The 16,142-nt window shown below is 47.8% G+C and overlaps 1 protein-coding gene across 3 annotated transcripts in view; it reads left to right on the forward strand.

Moving 5' to 3' along the window:
• Nucleotides 1-15,453, forward strand: part of map7d1a (MAP7 domain containing 1a) — a 28,312-nt gene extending 12,859 nt beyond the window's left edge. The window contains exons 6-19 of one of the 3 annotated variants that reach the window (XM_086037625.1): nt 91-184; nt 1,606-1,710; nt 2,570-2,692; nt 3,654-3,808; nt 3,875-4,005; nt 5,582-5,817; nt 7,867-8,098; nt 8,179-8,359; nt 9,358-9,462; nt 10,278-10,328; nt 10,412-10,472; nt 12,191-12,248; nt 12,984-13,225; nt 14,839-15,453. In XM_086037625.1, coding sequence (XP_085893751.1) covers nt 91-184; nt 1,606-1,710; nt 2,570-2,692; nt 3,654-3,808; nt 3,875-4,005; nt 5,582-5,817; nt 7,867-8,098; nt 8,179-8,359; nt 9,358-9,462; nt 10,278-10,328; nt 10,412-10,472; nt 12,191-12,248; nt 12,984-13,225; nt 14,839-14,849 — 1,785 coding nt within the window. In that variant the 3' untranslated portion in view covers nt 14,850-15,453. Of the gene's footprint in view, nt 1-90; nt 185-1,605; nt 1,711-2,569; nt 2,693-3,653; nt 3,809-3,874; nt 4,006-5,581; nt 5,818-7,866; nt 8,099-8,178; nt 8,360-9,357; nt 9,564-10,277; nt 10,329-10,411; nt 10,473-12,190; nt 12,249-12,983; nt 13,226-14,838 lie in introns of those variants that run through there. The other 2 variants (XM_086037626.1, XR_015087801.1) reach the window with 2 other exon arrangements.
• Nucleotides 15,454-16,142: the final 689 nt, after the last annotated feature.

Genomic DNA, 16,142 nt, shown 5'->3' on the forward strand with positions numbered 1-16,142 from the left:
CCGGTTGCGCGTAGGGCCGCAACCGCGTCGTAAAGCGAAATGACATTTTCTTTCGAGCAACTCCCCATTGCGTTCTCGTCCGCTCTCCAGGAACGCTACGAGGCGGCCGTCCGGCGCTCCGCCAAGAAGACGTGGGCCGAAATCCGCCAGCAAAGGTGGTCCTGGGCCGCCAACCGCAGTGAGAGTAAGTAGCCTCCCGGGAGGCGACTCCATATGATCCCAAAGTGCTTTTGGCTACGCTCGGACTCCGGTGATCCATTCAGCCGCTTCGTCGCACGAAGCCGGCCGGTGACCGCGCCGCAGTCTACGGCCCGGTCGGATCGTTCCATCCGCCGGCTGCTCATCGACCTCGGCACGCCCGCGTGAGGGCGGGCGCCGTAAATGAGCTCGGATCGGAGGTGAGGGCGTTCCTGGGCCGACGGACGGCGGGCCGAAGCACGTTTGCGGCAAAGACGCTCACGCGGCCGCCATGACGGGGACGGACAATTTGGAAGCGGCTCGGCTCGGTCTCGCTGTACCTCCGCCAAGGAGTCGATCCTCTGTCTGATTGTCTGCAACTTCCTGCCACGGGTTTGCTGCCACTATCTCCATCCGTTTTGTATCTGACTGGTTGCGGTTGCCGTTCCGGTTGCGGGCGAGCTGGAGTCTCTCAAAGCTGACTTTTGGCTGAGAGGCGGGCGGGCGGGCGAGAAAGGCGCCGCGTCCCGATCTGAGCCGGAACGTGCGTTTAGCCACGATTACAACGAGAACCTTCAAGTCACTCCGACGAATGAGTTGATGACGTCAGGCAGGTTGTCACTGTTGGAATGGGGCGAGCGGCTAATCCCTCGCCAAAGACCGTCCTCTTACCTCTCGGTTGTTTGTCCGTCTGTCTGTCTGTCTCCTCAACGGGGGATTGGTCTGACTGCATTTTAGTTTCATTGCATCGTGTTAACGCACTGGTATTTGCACTTGAATGTTGGACTTGGCTTGTGCGCTGAGTTCAAGGCTTTATTATGGCCACAGATTGTCACTTTGCATCATCTTTCCCCAATGCTACGAATGGAAATGCCAATAATGGAAATGGCGCTCGGCAACACGCGTCCGTCCTCTGTTAGCGTTAAGCTGGCGGACTGCGTTCAGGCAAAGCCATGTGGTTTGATTAAATACACGATTCTTTTGGTCGTAACCCTTAGTTTGACAAGAAGCTCGAGGCGGAAGTGGCAGGAAACGGAGAGGAAAGCTCTTTCGGGGAAGAATTGATCACTGCCGGGTTTTGGGAGCATTTCTAAATGGGGTCGCTTGCAAGTCAAAGTCCGACTGAATGTTGGACTTTGGAGGCTCTTCACACTCATCCGTTTTCACTTTGGTGGCAGCTGCGTGGCGGCTTTTGCTCCTGCGTGGGAAAAGGCGACAAATGGAGGTGCCGCCTGCCAACCGGGCCTGTGCCTGTGCCTGTGCCTGTGCGTGTGCGTGCGCCTGTGTGTGCGCGTGCGCCTGTGTGTGCGCGCGCCTGTGTGTGCGCGCGCGCCTGTGTGTGCGCGCGCGCCTGTGTGCGCGCGCGCCTGTGTGCGCGCGCGCCTGTGTGCGCGCGCGCCTGTGTGTGACGCTCTCTCGGCTTCTCAGGCAGGTGCTCTCTGTCCACCGTCAACCTGCCCAAACACGTGGACTGGGTGATAAACAAGCGACTGTCCAGGTCCTCGGCCACGCTGTGGAACTCCCCCAGCAGAAGTAAGGCCACGGCTGGAATGAGCGAGCGAGCGCCTACCCCCCCCCCCCCCCCCAACGTTGTGTCCCCTCCCCCTAAATGTCTCCATCGCCAGTCCACCGCCGCCTGGGAGCCAGCGTCAGTGTCGTCGTTTCCTTCTTCAGTTGCTTCCTCCTGATTTTGCTTCCAACTTTCCAAGTCAATGCTTGCCACATGTTCCCAAGCGCTTTTCTTTTCATTTCCAAGCTGAGGTTTGATCTTGTGCTCCGCCGCCTCTGCATGACTGCGCTTTGCGCGTTTTGTACTCATTTGCCCTTCTATGTCGTCTTGTGGTTGCTTCATCCCGTGATGGTGATTTCAATCCCCGTGTTCTGACTACGGGTTGCTTTGACCCTGTTTTCGAGAATATCCCGCCGTCCGGGAAAGTCGAGTCAGCCGTCGTTTCGGCGAGCGCTCCGTCATGCATCGCAAGGGGGTAACGCCCCTGGTTCGAGTCCAAACGCTCAACTCTCGTACAAGTCGTGTTTTTCGCACAGGCAGATGGGGTCGGGCTCGATACTGCTTCGATTGACAGCCCTCTCTCGATTGCGGGAATGGTAACAAAAATCGATTCCAAAATAAAGGCAGCTACAGCGGTAAATATTCTCCTTCATATCCTCTCGCTATTTTCCATTTCTTCTCTTAGCGCGTTCCTTGCAGTTACACATTTGACGCGAGCCGAAATGAGGTCTAGTGACATTTCATGTTCCAAACCGAAGGCGTTATTTTGGGGAGTCAAACGCCAAAATGGGCCAACTTGTCCGAGCTTCCAGGCAGCCCTGTAACGCCATAAGACACAGATGTTAATTCTGCGCGCGTTGTTGTTTTTCTCTCCACTTGCAGCCCGTAACGTTGCACTGAGCCCGTGGGAGAGCAACATCGTGGACCGCCTGACGACGCCCACCTTGTCTTTCCTGGCCCGGAGCCGCAGCGCCGCCAGCGTGCTCGCCAACGGAAAGGACGGACGTGAGTCGCCCTCGTCGGACGGTCGGGTTAGCGTTCGATCGTCAAATGGCCGCTGGAAATCCAAAAGCCACGGCTTATTTTGTCGGAGTGCACACAGCTACGTGCACTGATGTAGAAAAAGATTGATTCGACCCCTTTATTTGAAAGGACGACGTGTAGAATTCAGTGCCATCTAGTGGTCGACTAATAGAAAGCAACGAGCTAAGATGGACGCGCCTGCATTTTGAAGCGCGCGCGCGCGCGCGCGCGCACGACGGCGCCTCGCAGAGAGCGCACACGTCGCAAGCCTACCAACAGTTTCTTCGGCAGTGGTGCGAGCAGAATGTCATCACTAACCACTCGTAGTATTCCCCCGAGTCACGTAACAGAATTTGAGATGACTTCACCTACGATCGTATGGAAAGAATTACGTTGATGTGATCGAGCATCTCTCTTGCATATTGTTGAAATGAATAGTGGGTTTTTCAAAATGAGTGATCATTGAAAAATCCAAACATTTGACACGTTGTCCCTTTAAGTAAAAAGAAAAGAAGAGACTGAAAAGTGCAAACAAATGCGCACTAGCACTTCACGCACCGTATATGTCGTTAATTGGAACGGAAATGTAGAAAATTCGAGGACTGCCACAAATACACAAAAGACGAAACACCATCAATCAGTTCAACCTAACAAGAGCAACGCCGAGAGGGCGCCGAAATACATATGTTTACGTTTCATCTATTGCCGTGGTCAGACCACAAAAACAGAGAAGGGATGAGTTTTGCACTGAATAACGGAGGATAGGTTCCAAAATAAAAAGCACAAATACGCACGCAACTGCGTACGAGCGTACGGGACTGACTCACAGTTGGTCCTTGACGTCGAGATGCCACCGGGTGGCGCCAAACCAGTACTGTTCCGAGCGATTTCAGAGTTCAGACTAGATGCCATTTTGCAGTTTGTAACTAGATGTCGCCCCCAGAGACCCCGCTGTGCCCCCGCTCGTCCTCCGCCAGCCCCCTGACACCGTGCGCCCACCAGCCCCACCGCTGCTCCGATGGCTGGAGGGTGACGTCCAGCACGCCCGACATCACCCAGCGCCAGCGCCAGCGCCGGCGCCGACGGAGCTCCACACCTGTATGTTCCACACGGAGAGGCACAACACGCAGTGTGTCCATTTGCTCCTTACGTCTTGTTGCACAGGTGGACAGGACCAAAAAGGAGAAGAAAGACAAGGAGCGGGAGAACGAGAAGGAGAAAAACGCCCTGACACAGGAGAAGTTCCTCAAGAAGAGGCAATCACTTCCCAGCATGAGACACAGAGCAGACCTGAGGTAATAAAACGGGCACCTCGTACAGTATCTGGGGAAAGAAAAACCTCTCAAACGAAAAGACAACAAAACAACAATTTCTCCTGTGATGTCAATTATTTGCCTGATATGGGCTCCATTTTAGTTTCTCAAAAAGGGAACTATTCAGCTTTTTATACATACACACATATATATATATATATAGATGGCTTTTTTAAGTTGATGAAAACATTTAATAACAAATATTTCCCCAAAATATATTGGATACAAATTTTCAAACAAACAAAAAATGCATGTAATAATTTCTTTGTTTCAACGACAAACAGTTTTGAGGGAAGACTCACAATGATACAATGCATTGTGGCTGCTGAAGCAAAACCACACTACTCTGCCCCTTACCGTCTGACGTAATTAACAAAAAATCACATTTTAATACTAGCACAAGTGACAAATTTGATCAAGAAAATGTACAGAGTTGCTTGCATTTTTGCATGACACGTTTTCGTGGAGAGTTGCGAGGCAGCATTCCAGAGAGCGCAATCTTTTGTGCGCCACAGGCCGATTAAAAAATTGGGCCCAAAGCAAACAAAGTGACAATATAGCAAGAACAACGCTAGAATTGTGACAACACTTGATTTCGACCCTAACCCTAACCCTTTTATATATTCGCTCAAATCAAAAGAGAAACGGTCTGCATGCTTTGTGCAGAGGCAAAAAGGGGGGGGAAACCCCTCTCATCCCGAGGCCACACAATAAATGGCATCCATGACAGAGGGGATGGGATGCAACGGGGGGTGGGGGAGCGCATCCACTTCCTTTGGCGCCACAAAGAGCACGAGCGAGCCGAGCTGTCGGCGCCCGCAGCCAAAGCCGGAGCGATGTCATCCCTAATGGCAGAATGCACTTCAATGCATGATGTCATGTTTCACTGCTTTGAGTTTCGTCAGGACATGAGCCTGACTTTCAAAGAATCAAGTTTCCTTCAGAAGTGTCATGAAGTGCATGGCAAAATATTGGTTAGCATGTCCGCCTCGCAGTTGTAAACTTCTGGCCTTCCCGCCTTGTGTTTGTGTCCCCTCCGGGGATTTTCTCCACATTCATACGAGCTCCTTGATTCTTCTGTTATGCTCGGGCTTCCTCTCCTGTTTTCTGCCCGTGGCTGTGCCACAGCGCCACTTCAGACTTGCCATTTATATGACGGCCTAACAGCGTCTTCTTGCGGACGCGCGCGTTTCTTCAAGCACTTGGGTGTTATGGAATTATATATGGGATCATTTCGAGGAACCAAGCCGGCTCCGTTTCCGTGTGGGCGCAGCCTTATTTATACCGGTGTCCTGAAGTACATGATGGCACCTCCCTTCATCCCAGAAAGTAGCCTACAGACACTTTCCGAGTACTCGCTTTTTTTTTACAGTGTTATAAAATGTTTTAAAATGTAATATGTAGCATTATTAGTAGTATTTATATGTATGTATATGTGTGTGTGTATATAGAGAAATGTGTATCTGTAGTTAGTGTTTGTACCATGCCATCGGCTGGATAGTCGCGATATTAGGCTGGATATTTGCAAACATGAACTCAATGCATCGTCCGCTCCCAGTCCGCTGTCGAGACCGCGGCCGCCGTCGCCCGCGACGGCCAAGGGCGGGACGGCCTCTCCGAGTCCCGCCGCCTCCCCGAAGCTCCCCTCCGCGCGCAGCAGCCCGTCGACCCCTCAGGGACGGCCCAGGAGGGCGAGGACCCCCGCCAGGGTGGACCGGCGCACCTCCTCCCCCGTCCAGCTGGAGAGCGTGAGGGAACGTCGCGGGCCGCCCACCCCCGAGAACAAGAGTCGGCGTGAGTAGAGGAATTCATCTTTTGCCAATACACTCTTATTTTCTTTGACCGGCGACAACCGATGTCCTCAATTTGTCCACGATTGAAAAGAGTTTCCATTAAGAACACGTCCGCGACATGCCGTTGTGAAAATATCATCAGCATCAGCAGTCGGTTGTGGGTCTGCGCCCAGTCCAGTTGATCATGGGAGACAAACGGGTGTTCTTTGGATCAGTGTTTTTCAAACTGTGTGCAGTGTGCCGCCGCGAGGTATTGTCAGGTGTGCTGTGGGAAATGATCTCATTTGTGTGCCTGTGCGGTCTCGCGCCTGGCAGTGCCTTTAATACATTGTGGTACTCTTCCATACCAGCAGGTGGCAGCAGCGGCAGCAAGTAGCCAAGTTGCGTCAAAAATCTTGTTTTTTCTTGGTGAGAGCAGGCAACACACAGGGAGGCTATTATGGGGGGGGGGCTGCGTGTTGTATGGTGTTCGCGCCGGTGTGACTGTCAAGCGTTTTAGCGTTCCATTTGTGATGAATTCATGAAAATGGAGGACTCTAAGGAAAGTCAGAAGACTGCAAAGGAAACGAAATGCAGTTGTAACAAGGTCTGGCAACTCGTTGCCTGTGGGTGAAGGCAGATAAAGTCAGATCAATCTTTTTGTGAACTTTGTGGCTGCTGTTGCTGTTGTGGAGAAAAGTGAAAGACGTGAGTTGCGATGGACATAACCTCAAGTGTTTCAGCAGTGCTTTCCTTGCTTCTGGAAGTGCTGCTATGGTGGACACGTTTGTTTACATCTGAATTGATTGTAGTTCCGTTTTTGCTGTACTTCTTGTTTTATTTTCGTTTTATGCTGCGGCTGTTAAATGTGAAAAGAATTAGAATTGCAGTAGTCGTAGTAGCGGGCGGCACGGCGCTCGACTGGTTAGCGCGGCCGCCTCACAGTTCAGAGGTCGCGGGCTCGATCCCGGCCCCGGCCTCCCTGTGTGGAGTTTGCGTGCTCTCCCCCCGTGCCTGCCCGCGTGGCTTTTCTCCGGGTAACTCCGGTTTCCTCCCACGTTCCGAAAATATGCATGGTAGATTACTTGGACACTCTAAATTGCCCCTAGGTGTGATTGTGAGTGCGGGTGTTTGTCTCTGTGTGCCCTGCGATTGGTTGGCAACCAATTCCCGGTGTCCCCCGCCCACCGCCGGCCCGAAGACAGCTGGGATAGGCTCCGGCACGCCCGCGAGCGACCCTTGTGAGGGGAAGCCGTATAGATAATGGATGGATGGTTGTAGTAGCCTGTCTTTGTTGCTCTAGTAAACTGTGACTGCACTTCATGCTCTACGTGTTAACTTGAGATTTGACAAGGTTTTATTGTGTGTGTCTATTGTTAAAGTGCATCTACCTGAAGACGTGATGAGACAGACTCATTTCCGCCTTTATTGTGAGCTCCTATTGCAAGGGCCGAGCTGCGGGTGGGCCAGATTGACAGACTGTTGAGCGCTTGGATCCAGTGAGATTCATGAAAAAATATACACTTTGACATTGTTTGTAAATGATTATGAAATGATTTTTGAATTTGTGTTTGGTTGTGTTTTTCGATGAGCATTCCTGAGATTAGACAATAGGCCCAGCGTTTGAGAACGGCTACCAGAACAGAACCGAACAGATCTGGATTGTCCCCAGGCCATCGGGGTAGCAATCGCAAGTGCTGCGCCGACAGGCAAGCCGGTTATCCCGGATAGTGCAGTAAAACAAACGGGCGGACGGTGACTCCAAGTGGACAAAAACAATAGCGGCACCCAGGCCGGGGTCCCCCACGTTCCAGTTTCGGGTGAGCCCCGTTCGGACGGCCCCGCCGGAAGCGGCGCGGGCTCCGTATTCTCCCGCTATGATGCGATAGCTATTCAAAGACGATTTCCCGTTCGACGTCTGGGAATGCCGTACTCAGTTGTCCGCCCTCGCCTTGGCGCCCCTTCGTTAGAGAACACGTCCTCCGTTGCTCTTTGATGCGTCGGCCCCCTTTGTCCGATTCATCGCAGAGCCGAACCGGCCTGGCGGCTCACCCGTTTTTCTCCCTCCCAGGTTCTCCGGCGGCGCTTCCTGCCGTCAGAAACCCGCCGGCGTCTTCTTCCGACATCTCGGCCCAGACGTCCGGCGGGGACGTTCCCTCGGCGCCCTCCCCGTCGCCCAAGCCCGTGGCGGGCACCGACGACCCCGAGGAAGCGGCCCGCATCCTGGCGGAGAGACGGCGGCAGGCTCGCGAGCGGCGGGAGCGGGAGAAGGAGGAGCGCCGCCAGCGGGACGAGAAGGACGGGTCAGGCGGGCGGGGATGGCGAGCGCAAGCCCGGGTCGATGTTCTGCCGCCTGAGTCGAAGCCTCTATTTGGACCTTCAGGATTCTCAGAGAAGAGCGCCCGGCCGTGGAGGAGGAGGCGAGGCGTCGGCGCCAGGAGGAGGAGCGCGCCGCGGCCCAAGAGCGGCGGAGGAGGCATGAGGAGCGGCGACCGAGGGAGCGGGAGGAGGCCGGGGCGAGGGCCGAGGCTGAGCGGGAGGAGAAGGTTCGCCTGCGCAAGCAGGTGCGCGGCAGGCTTCAAAGACTTTGGCACGTCGCGCGACATGCAAGCGAGCTTTGCGTTCGCTTGGATTTTGCACATTTTTCACATTGCTTCAGCTTCATTTAGTTTCGAGAGCAAGCTTGTTGCTTTGTCTTAGTTTGGACTTGATTGTCTTTAAATGCCTTGTTTTGGTATGAGTTTGTTTGGTTCGTCGGGCTTTGGCTGCGGGTCGTAATGACAGTGACATACAAGCATTGGAGTCACGTCATCATATTATGGCGGACCGCTGCGCATGTGCGCTTCGGCATAGACTTTTCTTTATTATTTGTAAGCTTTATGCCATTGTTGGCTGCAAAACTCTCCTATTAGCCCAGGTTTTTTCTGCCCAGGTCAAAGCAATAAACGCATAGCCCAAGCCCCCCCCCCCCGAGACTAAGCAGTATCACTTTATTTTGGTTTTATTGAATTTTTATTGAATGTTTGAATATCATTTCTAACATTCGCTGTAAAGGTAAAGGTTTTAGGCTAGTGTTTTTCTGATTTGAAGTCGGAACAACTTGCGAGTCAACTGGCGTCACAGAACGCCGAGGGTTTGTGTTCAGTTTGGGAGATTCCACAGTAAATGGTCTTTTTTTTTTTTTTTTGCAGCTGTTTACCTGTGTTAAGAGAAACAATGTGAATGCTTTTTGAAAAGCATCCAAATGAAAGAGAAAATATGACCTGCCGTGGACCCTCCTGAGCTTGCAGCACTCTGCCGCCCCCATGTGGCCTCTTGGTGGAATTAAATTTGAAGTTGAACACATTTACTTTGATAAAGACGGCCTGAGTGTGCTCGTCAAGGGAGTTGTTGTTTTCAAGAAGCAAACTATCGCCTTTGTGGTCGGACGAGCGATCGTCAGGGTGCGGCCACACCCGGCGTGCCGGCTTGGCTTAAACCTCGGCGGCTCCCTCTTGTGTGTCTTACAAATTAAAAGAAAAACCCCCCCCCCCATAAACCGCTCCTCGGATTCTGTCCTCAGAAAGAAGATGCCGAGGCGAAAGCTCGCGAGGAGGCGGAGAAGCAGCGTGTGGAGAGGGAGAAGCACTTCCGGAAGGAGGAGCAGGAGAGGCTGGAGAGGAAGAAGGTACGGAGGGTTCGGCCTTCTGGGCTCTCGTGTGTGTTAACCGTTCCCCGGCCGGAGTCCACGGCCGCCTCGTCCCAAACGCAGCGATCGACGTGACACAAGTATGCCGGCCGGCGGCCGGGAATCAACTGAAAACGAGCTCCCCTTCCCTCTAGAGGAGGTATCGTATTCTCGGGACAACAGCTGTTGGCTCTGCCGAATCCCGGGAACTTGGACGAACGACGTCTCAGGCTTACGCGGGATCGGCTGTCGGCGTGCCGCCGTTTCACAGAGCCGCTTTAATGAGAGTTAAATACAAAGTCCCCGCGGTCATCCCAGGCCAGGCTAGCACGCTCGAGGCTATTCAGTCAGCGACTGCTCTGCGGCAGTTTGCTCATTTCAGCCCACTTGAAATCATGGGCAAAAGAGAAGAAATTCTCCTCTAGAAAGTTTGAAAGCCAAAATGTTACGGAAATAAAGGAATAACGGCATGAGAGTAAATCAAAAATGTGGTGAGGAAAAAAGTTCTTTCCGAAATCAAAAAAACAAAAAACCCCTCGTGTATTGAGATACGAATGGAATCGTCTTTTGTTGGAGAGATGCGCACCCCGAATATAAATGCATACAATTTTACGAGGAAAAGCTCCTTTTATTCTTCTTCGAGATGAAGCTGTGTTTTTTACTCCCTATACAAAGCCTCCGTATATGTTGTTCTTTTCCAACCCCCGTCCGTCTATTGAGGCCGGCCCTCAAAGAGAACGAGGAAAAGCAACACACTGCATTGATGCTCGCGGATCGCACTTGCATTGATTGACATTTGATCGGACTTTTCCCAGCGTCTGGAGGAGATCATGAAGAGGACACGCAAATCCCACGCAAGCGACAAGGTACGCTGGCAATGCTTCACGAGCGGTGAACTACAATATTTGCAATCCATCAAAACGTGACACCTTTTCATTTTTCTCCCCAGACGGAGACAAAATCAGCGCCGCCGCATCAAGTGAGCGAGAAAGAGGTGGAGAGCAGCAAAGGTCAGCGACATCCTTTCGATATGACGCGCGGCTCCCGGCCTCTTAAAATGATCAGAATAACAATGGCGGATGTTCATGGAGCATTGGAAAGGGATCCGAGGGTGCTTCAAATGTGCACTGTGGACATTTTCACTTTTCAAAAGTGTGTAAAGCACTGAGAAGAAAAAAAAAAGCCCAATTCTTAGAATAAAGTTCGGATTCAGAAAACCTTATTTGACTCCCAAGTTGTAATATCAGTATCATGAGGAAACATGAAGGGGAAATTATTTTTTTTAAGTATATATGTTTATTGAGGCAAAAAAGTCCAAATGCTTTAATGTCATATGTCTCGAGCAAAAAAAAGAGTAATTTCAGAGGAAAAAGTGTATATACATGGTATAATTACAAGCATGTCATTTCCCCAGGAAAAAAGGACAAATTCAGAGAAAAGGTCTTTTTTAAGTCTGTATTTGAAAATAAGGTCAGATTTCTTTTAGAGAAAAGGGTTGAAAAGGGTCAAAATGATGTGAGGAAAAAAAATATTTTTGAGGCCAAAAAATGACAATATTGATAAATAATTCAAATAATTTACACAGAAATGAATAAACACCATGAAAAAAGTTTTCAATAAAGTCAGAATTCTACTAGCAGAATCGAATAAAAAAAAAAGAAAAAAAATCATCAAATATTCAGAACAAATAATGATCAGAGGAACAACGTATTGTCCCCATGACAGATCATACTACTATAAGAACTGTTATATGTTGAAAAATATTGCTCCAAAATTTGAGATCTATTTGTTTAAAAAAAGTGGGACGGGGGATGACAGAGTCCTCATTTTGAGAACAAATTCTATTGACTATTGCGATAATAACGTGTTGTCGTACTGCAGTAGCTAAGGGAAAGTTGCAATATACTAATAAGCAACGTTAAAGCCATTTCGGATAGGAAATGTTTGCAAACGACATTCCGCCGAGCGCTCGGATCCACAGAGGAAACGATGCGCTGCCGTCCGTCATGAACAAACGGGCATCGTCGGCGTGCTTCGCGTCCGCTTGCCCAGCTTGTGCTTGATGCGCGCTTTTTATTCATGTAGTTTTTTATTGCATCTCTCATTTCCTGCACAGCTGCACTTTGTGTTCTTTGGAAGCGTGGGCCCCCTCGCATTTACTTTGGAAAGCTTCAATGGAAGGGGGCGGGGCGCTCGTCTAATGCGGCGTAGTGCATCTCCGCGGCTGCTTCGCGTCGTAAAAGAAGCGCAGCGGCGTTTGCGCAACCTCGCGTTCGGCACAGGGAAGGAAGCCAGTCCAAAAAAAGAAAAAAGGAAACGTACAACACCTGAAGTGGATGACGATGTTCAGAGATGCCTAGAGTGAAGGAACACCGGCGAGCGTCTTTCACAAACTAGCACATTTGGACGAATCGGAAAGTCACCTTTAAAAACAGCCATGTAGCGATGACATTATTTTGGATGTATGAATTCTTCAACTTCTTGAAAATGTCTCAAACGAAAAAGCATGACAGACCAAAAGTCATACTAGAAAAGATGTATTTTTCTTAATACCTCAAGGGGGGGAACATATTTTTTACACTTTTTTTTTTTTCCCCCAAGTAATGTCCTTATTGGATGGAAAACTCAGATTTCAAAGAACCAAACCGCCATTTGCTATTATTTTTTTCCGCAATTGTATCATTGTGTAATCCTGAAAGTGTTCAATTTGCAGATGTTTGTGTTGCAGAATGTGAAGTCAACATGGACAACAACAACAAGACGGAACACGGACACGGCAAACAAAGGTGACGGTCGAACAATTCCTTGTTGCCATGCTGATGCCATGGTAGGGTTAGGTTTGGGTGCGTGTCTTCGGAACGCCTTGGAAAGCCTTTTTTTTTTTTTTTTACGTCAAGAGGTCAATTAAAGCATTGGATTATTAATAATAAAAATAATGAACCATCATCTACAAAGTCATGTTTATGGAGAAAAGTTAAAAGTATATACAGTATTTCAAGAAAAAGATGTAAGATTTTCCAGAAAAATGAATTATATTTAACAAAAGAAAAAACAACATTTTTAGAGAAACTGTTGAGATTTTTTTCAAGAAAAGTTGCGTTTTTCAGTTAAAAAAGGTGGAATATTCCATATTTTTTGAGAATATTTTTGTCAAGAAAAACCAGAGCGTGAGTTGCACTGTGTTCAGGAAAGAAAAATATTTGAAAAGATATTCTACTTCAATTGTACTTTCTCAAGAAAAAAAGTTAAGAAAAAGTCTTTGGGAAAAACAAAGTCATTTAATTAAAAAAAAACAAAAAAAACCCCACCCAAGTAAAGTGCTTGAATATGAGAGGATATGGAAAGTTTCCAATTTGTAATATTTCCCAAATTCTCGATCTTCAGTTCCCATGGCAATTTACTGCAAACTTAATCTAAATTTACAGATGTATTGATTTTTTTCTCCCCAGCAGTTTGCAGGCGTTTTGCGTGAGTCACCATAACATAGGTTGAACATAGTCCACGCGTTGTCTCCTTGGCAGCCCCGCGGGCCAAACGCAGCTCAACGGGCTCCAGCTGGGCAGACGCGAGCACAACGGTTTGTCGGCCAAAGTGGACGCGGCGCACTTGGTGGAGGACATCATCATCAACGTCGCCAACGGCGCGCGGGGACGCTCCGAGGGCGGCGGGGCCGCCGCCGACATCCTGGCCTTCGACGGCGACGGCGACGACGACGACGCCTTCGTGAAGAACGCGCCGCCGCTGAAGGCGCAACACGTCGCAGGTACGACTCTGACACGGCGCTCTCGTCTTACTGGCCGGGGGGTTTTTTTCAGAGAAAAAAAAGTTGTCTTTTCCAGGAAACTGTCAATTTTTTCCCTGAGATCGTCACGGTAATATGAGGTCGGATTTAGAAGAAATTGTTGTATTATTTAGAGAGAAGTCACAAAAAAAGTTAGGATACTGCAAAAAGAAAATGTTCTTTTTTCACGATAAAAATGGTCATTTCTGAGAAGACCTTTTTCCAGTATATAGCATACTGTAAATACTTCCCCCCCAAAAGCTGCAATATTCAGTCATATTTTTTCAAGAATTTTTCGACAAAGGTCTTGCTTTTTTCATTTTTCTTCTATGTTTTCCAAGACTTAAGTTAAAAGTTATAAAATGCCTAGAAACAAAGTCGAGTCCTTCTTTCTAGAACGCCCCCAGTCGTTTTCCAACCTAAAGTGATTTTTCATTCAAAATATATTCACAGAATGACATTTTTTAACTAAAAACTTGCAACATTAAGAAAATAATGTAACAATCTAACGAGTTATTTAAATAATGATTTTTTTTTTTTTAAAAATAAATCATGTCTGAATTCTGAAGTCATCTTCACTGAAGCGACACCAAGAGCACTCGACGGGGGTGGGGAGGGTCTCAGTCTTTTTCGGTGCGAAGCAGGTTGGACACGCTGTCCCTCAGAGAACAGAAATTGCTTTCAGCCAAAGGGAACCTGACAAGTGTGAAGACACAGGCTTAAAGAGGTGCGCTTCTGCTCTCCGGTTGAGCAGTGAGGGAGAGCGCCGCAGTATTTCTTTCTTTTTTGTAATACACTCGGGAATTCCTCGGATGGCAAAAGTGATGAGGAGGCTTGAGCCGCAAGGAGCTTAGAAACTGGACTCTGGAGCAATTCAACGCCGAGTCGGAGCCCCCCACCCCCTCATTCCAACCCCCCGTGCTCATCCATATCCTCTTCACCTGTTGGGCAACAGACCGGCATCTGTCTGCGCCCCCAAATCTTATTTTGTTGCCCATCTGACTTTGCTCGTCCACTTGTCCAATAAAATGCTCCCCTGTCTCCTTTTCGCTCGGACGAATGCGACAGACACGTGAGACGGCAGCTTTGACCCGAGAGCTATTTCCGATGACGGCGCCGACGCGTGAGAGCGCTTTTCTCAGATTAAATGGTTACTGCGTTACTAATTAGAGAATGTTAAAAGGTTATTTAAAACATTGTCTGTACAATTATGTCTGTCCCATCACCCGGAAAGTCTGGGTTTTGGGGAAATTGTAGTCTTGCAAACTCGTTTTTTTTTTTTTAAGGATGAGTCTTATTTCTTCAAGAATCTTTTAAAATATTACTTGTTTTGCTTTTTAAAAGTTACATTTTTCAACTAAAAGGTTGTTGTAAAAAAAAAAAAAAGGGGGGGGGATCCATAAAAAAGCAGCTGTATTATGGAGTCAATTTTTGGAGGAGATTAAGGTGTATGTTTCCCCAAGAAAAAACAAAAAAAGAGGAAACGTAATATTACAATAAAATAACTAGTCATGAAAGCAATTGTTGAAGAAAAACATTGGTACTGTTTCTCGATTTTCTTAAATGAGTAAACATGTTGCCTTTTCTTCTTCCAGAAGTGCTGTGACGCGTTTGGCGAGCGCTGCCCTGCAGACAACCGTTAGTGTCCGGCCCCTTTCACACAACCAGTGAAAAAAAACAACAACAACAACCACCGATATTTTTCCGCCTTTGGAAGTGAAGCGGGGACGACGCCTGCTGCGGCGTCACGCCAGGAAAGGGCTTTGAAGACTCGGCGTGCACCTTCTTCCCAGACAGCGTCCTCCTCCGTACCCGCTACATAAACACACATTGGTAGCTCGTACTTAACTGGAGGCAAATCTTGTTGTTTTTTGCGTGTAAATAAATGAGGGTAACAACTTTGTCAAGGAAACAACTGTTCATATGATTGATCAGATGCAATAATAATAATAATAATAAGCAGCTTCAACAGAATTGAAGTTATTGTCTATAAAGGGCAAATGCATATAAATATGGACGGATTTACTCTTCTATTTAAAAGCTAAAGGATTGTTGGGTTTTTTTGTTAGTTTTAAATAATTACCAATGTGCATGACTCAAGTGTTTGCCCGTTTGATTTGGGACTGATGTTTTGTGTGTGAACGCACTCGAAATATATTTTGACAGCTCCCTGAGGAGTAGTTCAACAAGTCTTATTCAAGACAAATCTGTACAGTCTCTGCTGTTTGTTTCATTGAGAAAAAAAAAGAGTTTGATCAAGTAAAAATGCTCACCCCTCAAAGAGGGAAGAGGGAAGACATTGTCAGTTAGTAGCACTTTGTAGGTGTAAGAGTAGGTGAGAGGTTTGCCGTTTACGCTTGAAATGGAATTTTCAATTCATAAAGCAATTTGTTCAAGAAATAATGCTAGTATTTTTCGAAAGAGTAGCTCCTCAAAAGTTTATTTTTTCAGGAAAAAAGTATATATAATAGTTTTATATTTTAGATATGTACTGTATGTGTGTGTGTGTATATATATATATATATATATATATATATATATATATATATATACACACACATACAAGAGCTGTATTTGCTCCAGAAATCATATTCAGTTTTTAAGGATTGTTTTATTTTACAAAAAGAGTGACAAGAAAATGTATTTGTTTGAGGGAAAAGTTGATTTTTCCTTCATTTAAAAAAAAAAGTTTTTTTTCCCAAAAACAAAACTAGTAATATTTTAAGGAAAATGAATCCTACTCGTGGTTTGAATTAGAAAGTGGAAAAAAAAATGTTAAGCAAATCTTAAAAGTAAATATATCAAAAGAATATACCGTAGTCAAAATGTCAAGTCTTAGGACAGGTAAATGTTCCTGCAAGACTTGCACTGAAAGCGCTTTTTTTTCCCCCCAAAAAGA

This window comes from Filicampus tigris, chromosome 8 (genome assembly GCF_054856515.1).
Source record: "Filicampus tigris isolate MCC_2025a chromosome 8, RoL_Ftig_1.0, whole genome shotgun sequence".
NCBI lineage: Eukaryota > Metazoa > Chordata > Actinopteri > Syngnathiformes > Syngnathidae > Filicampus > Filicampus tigris.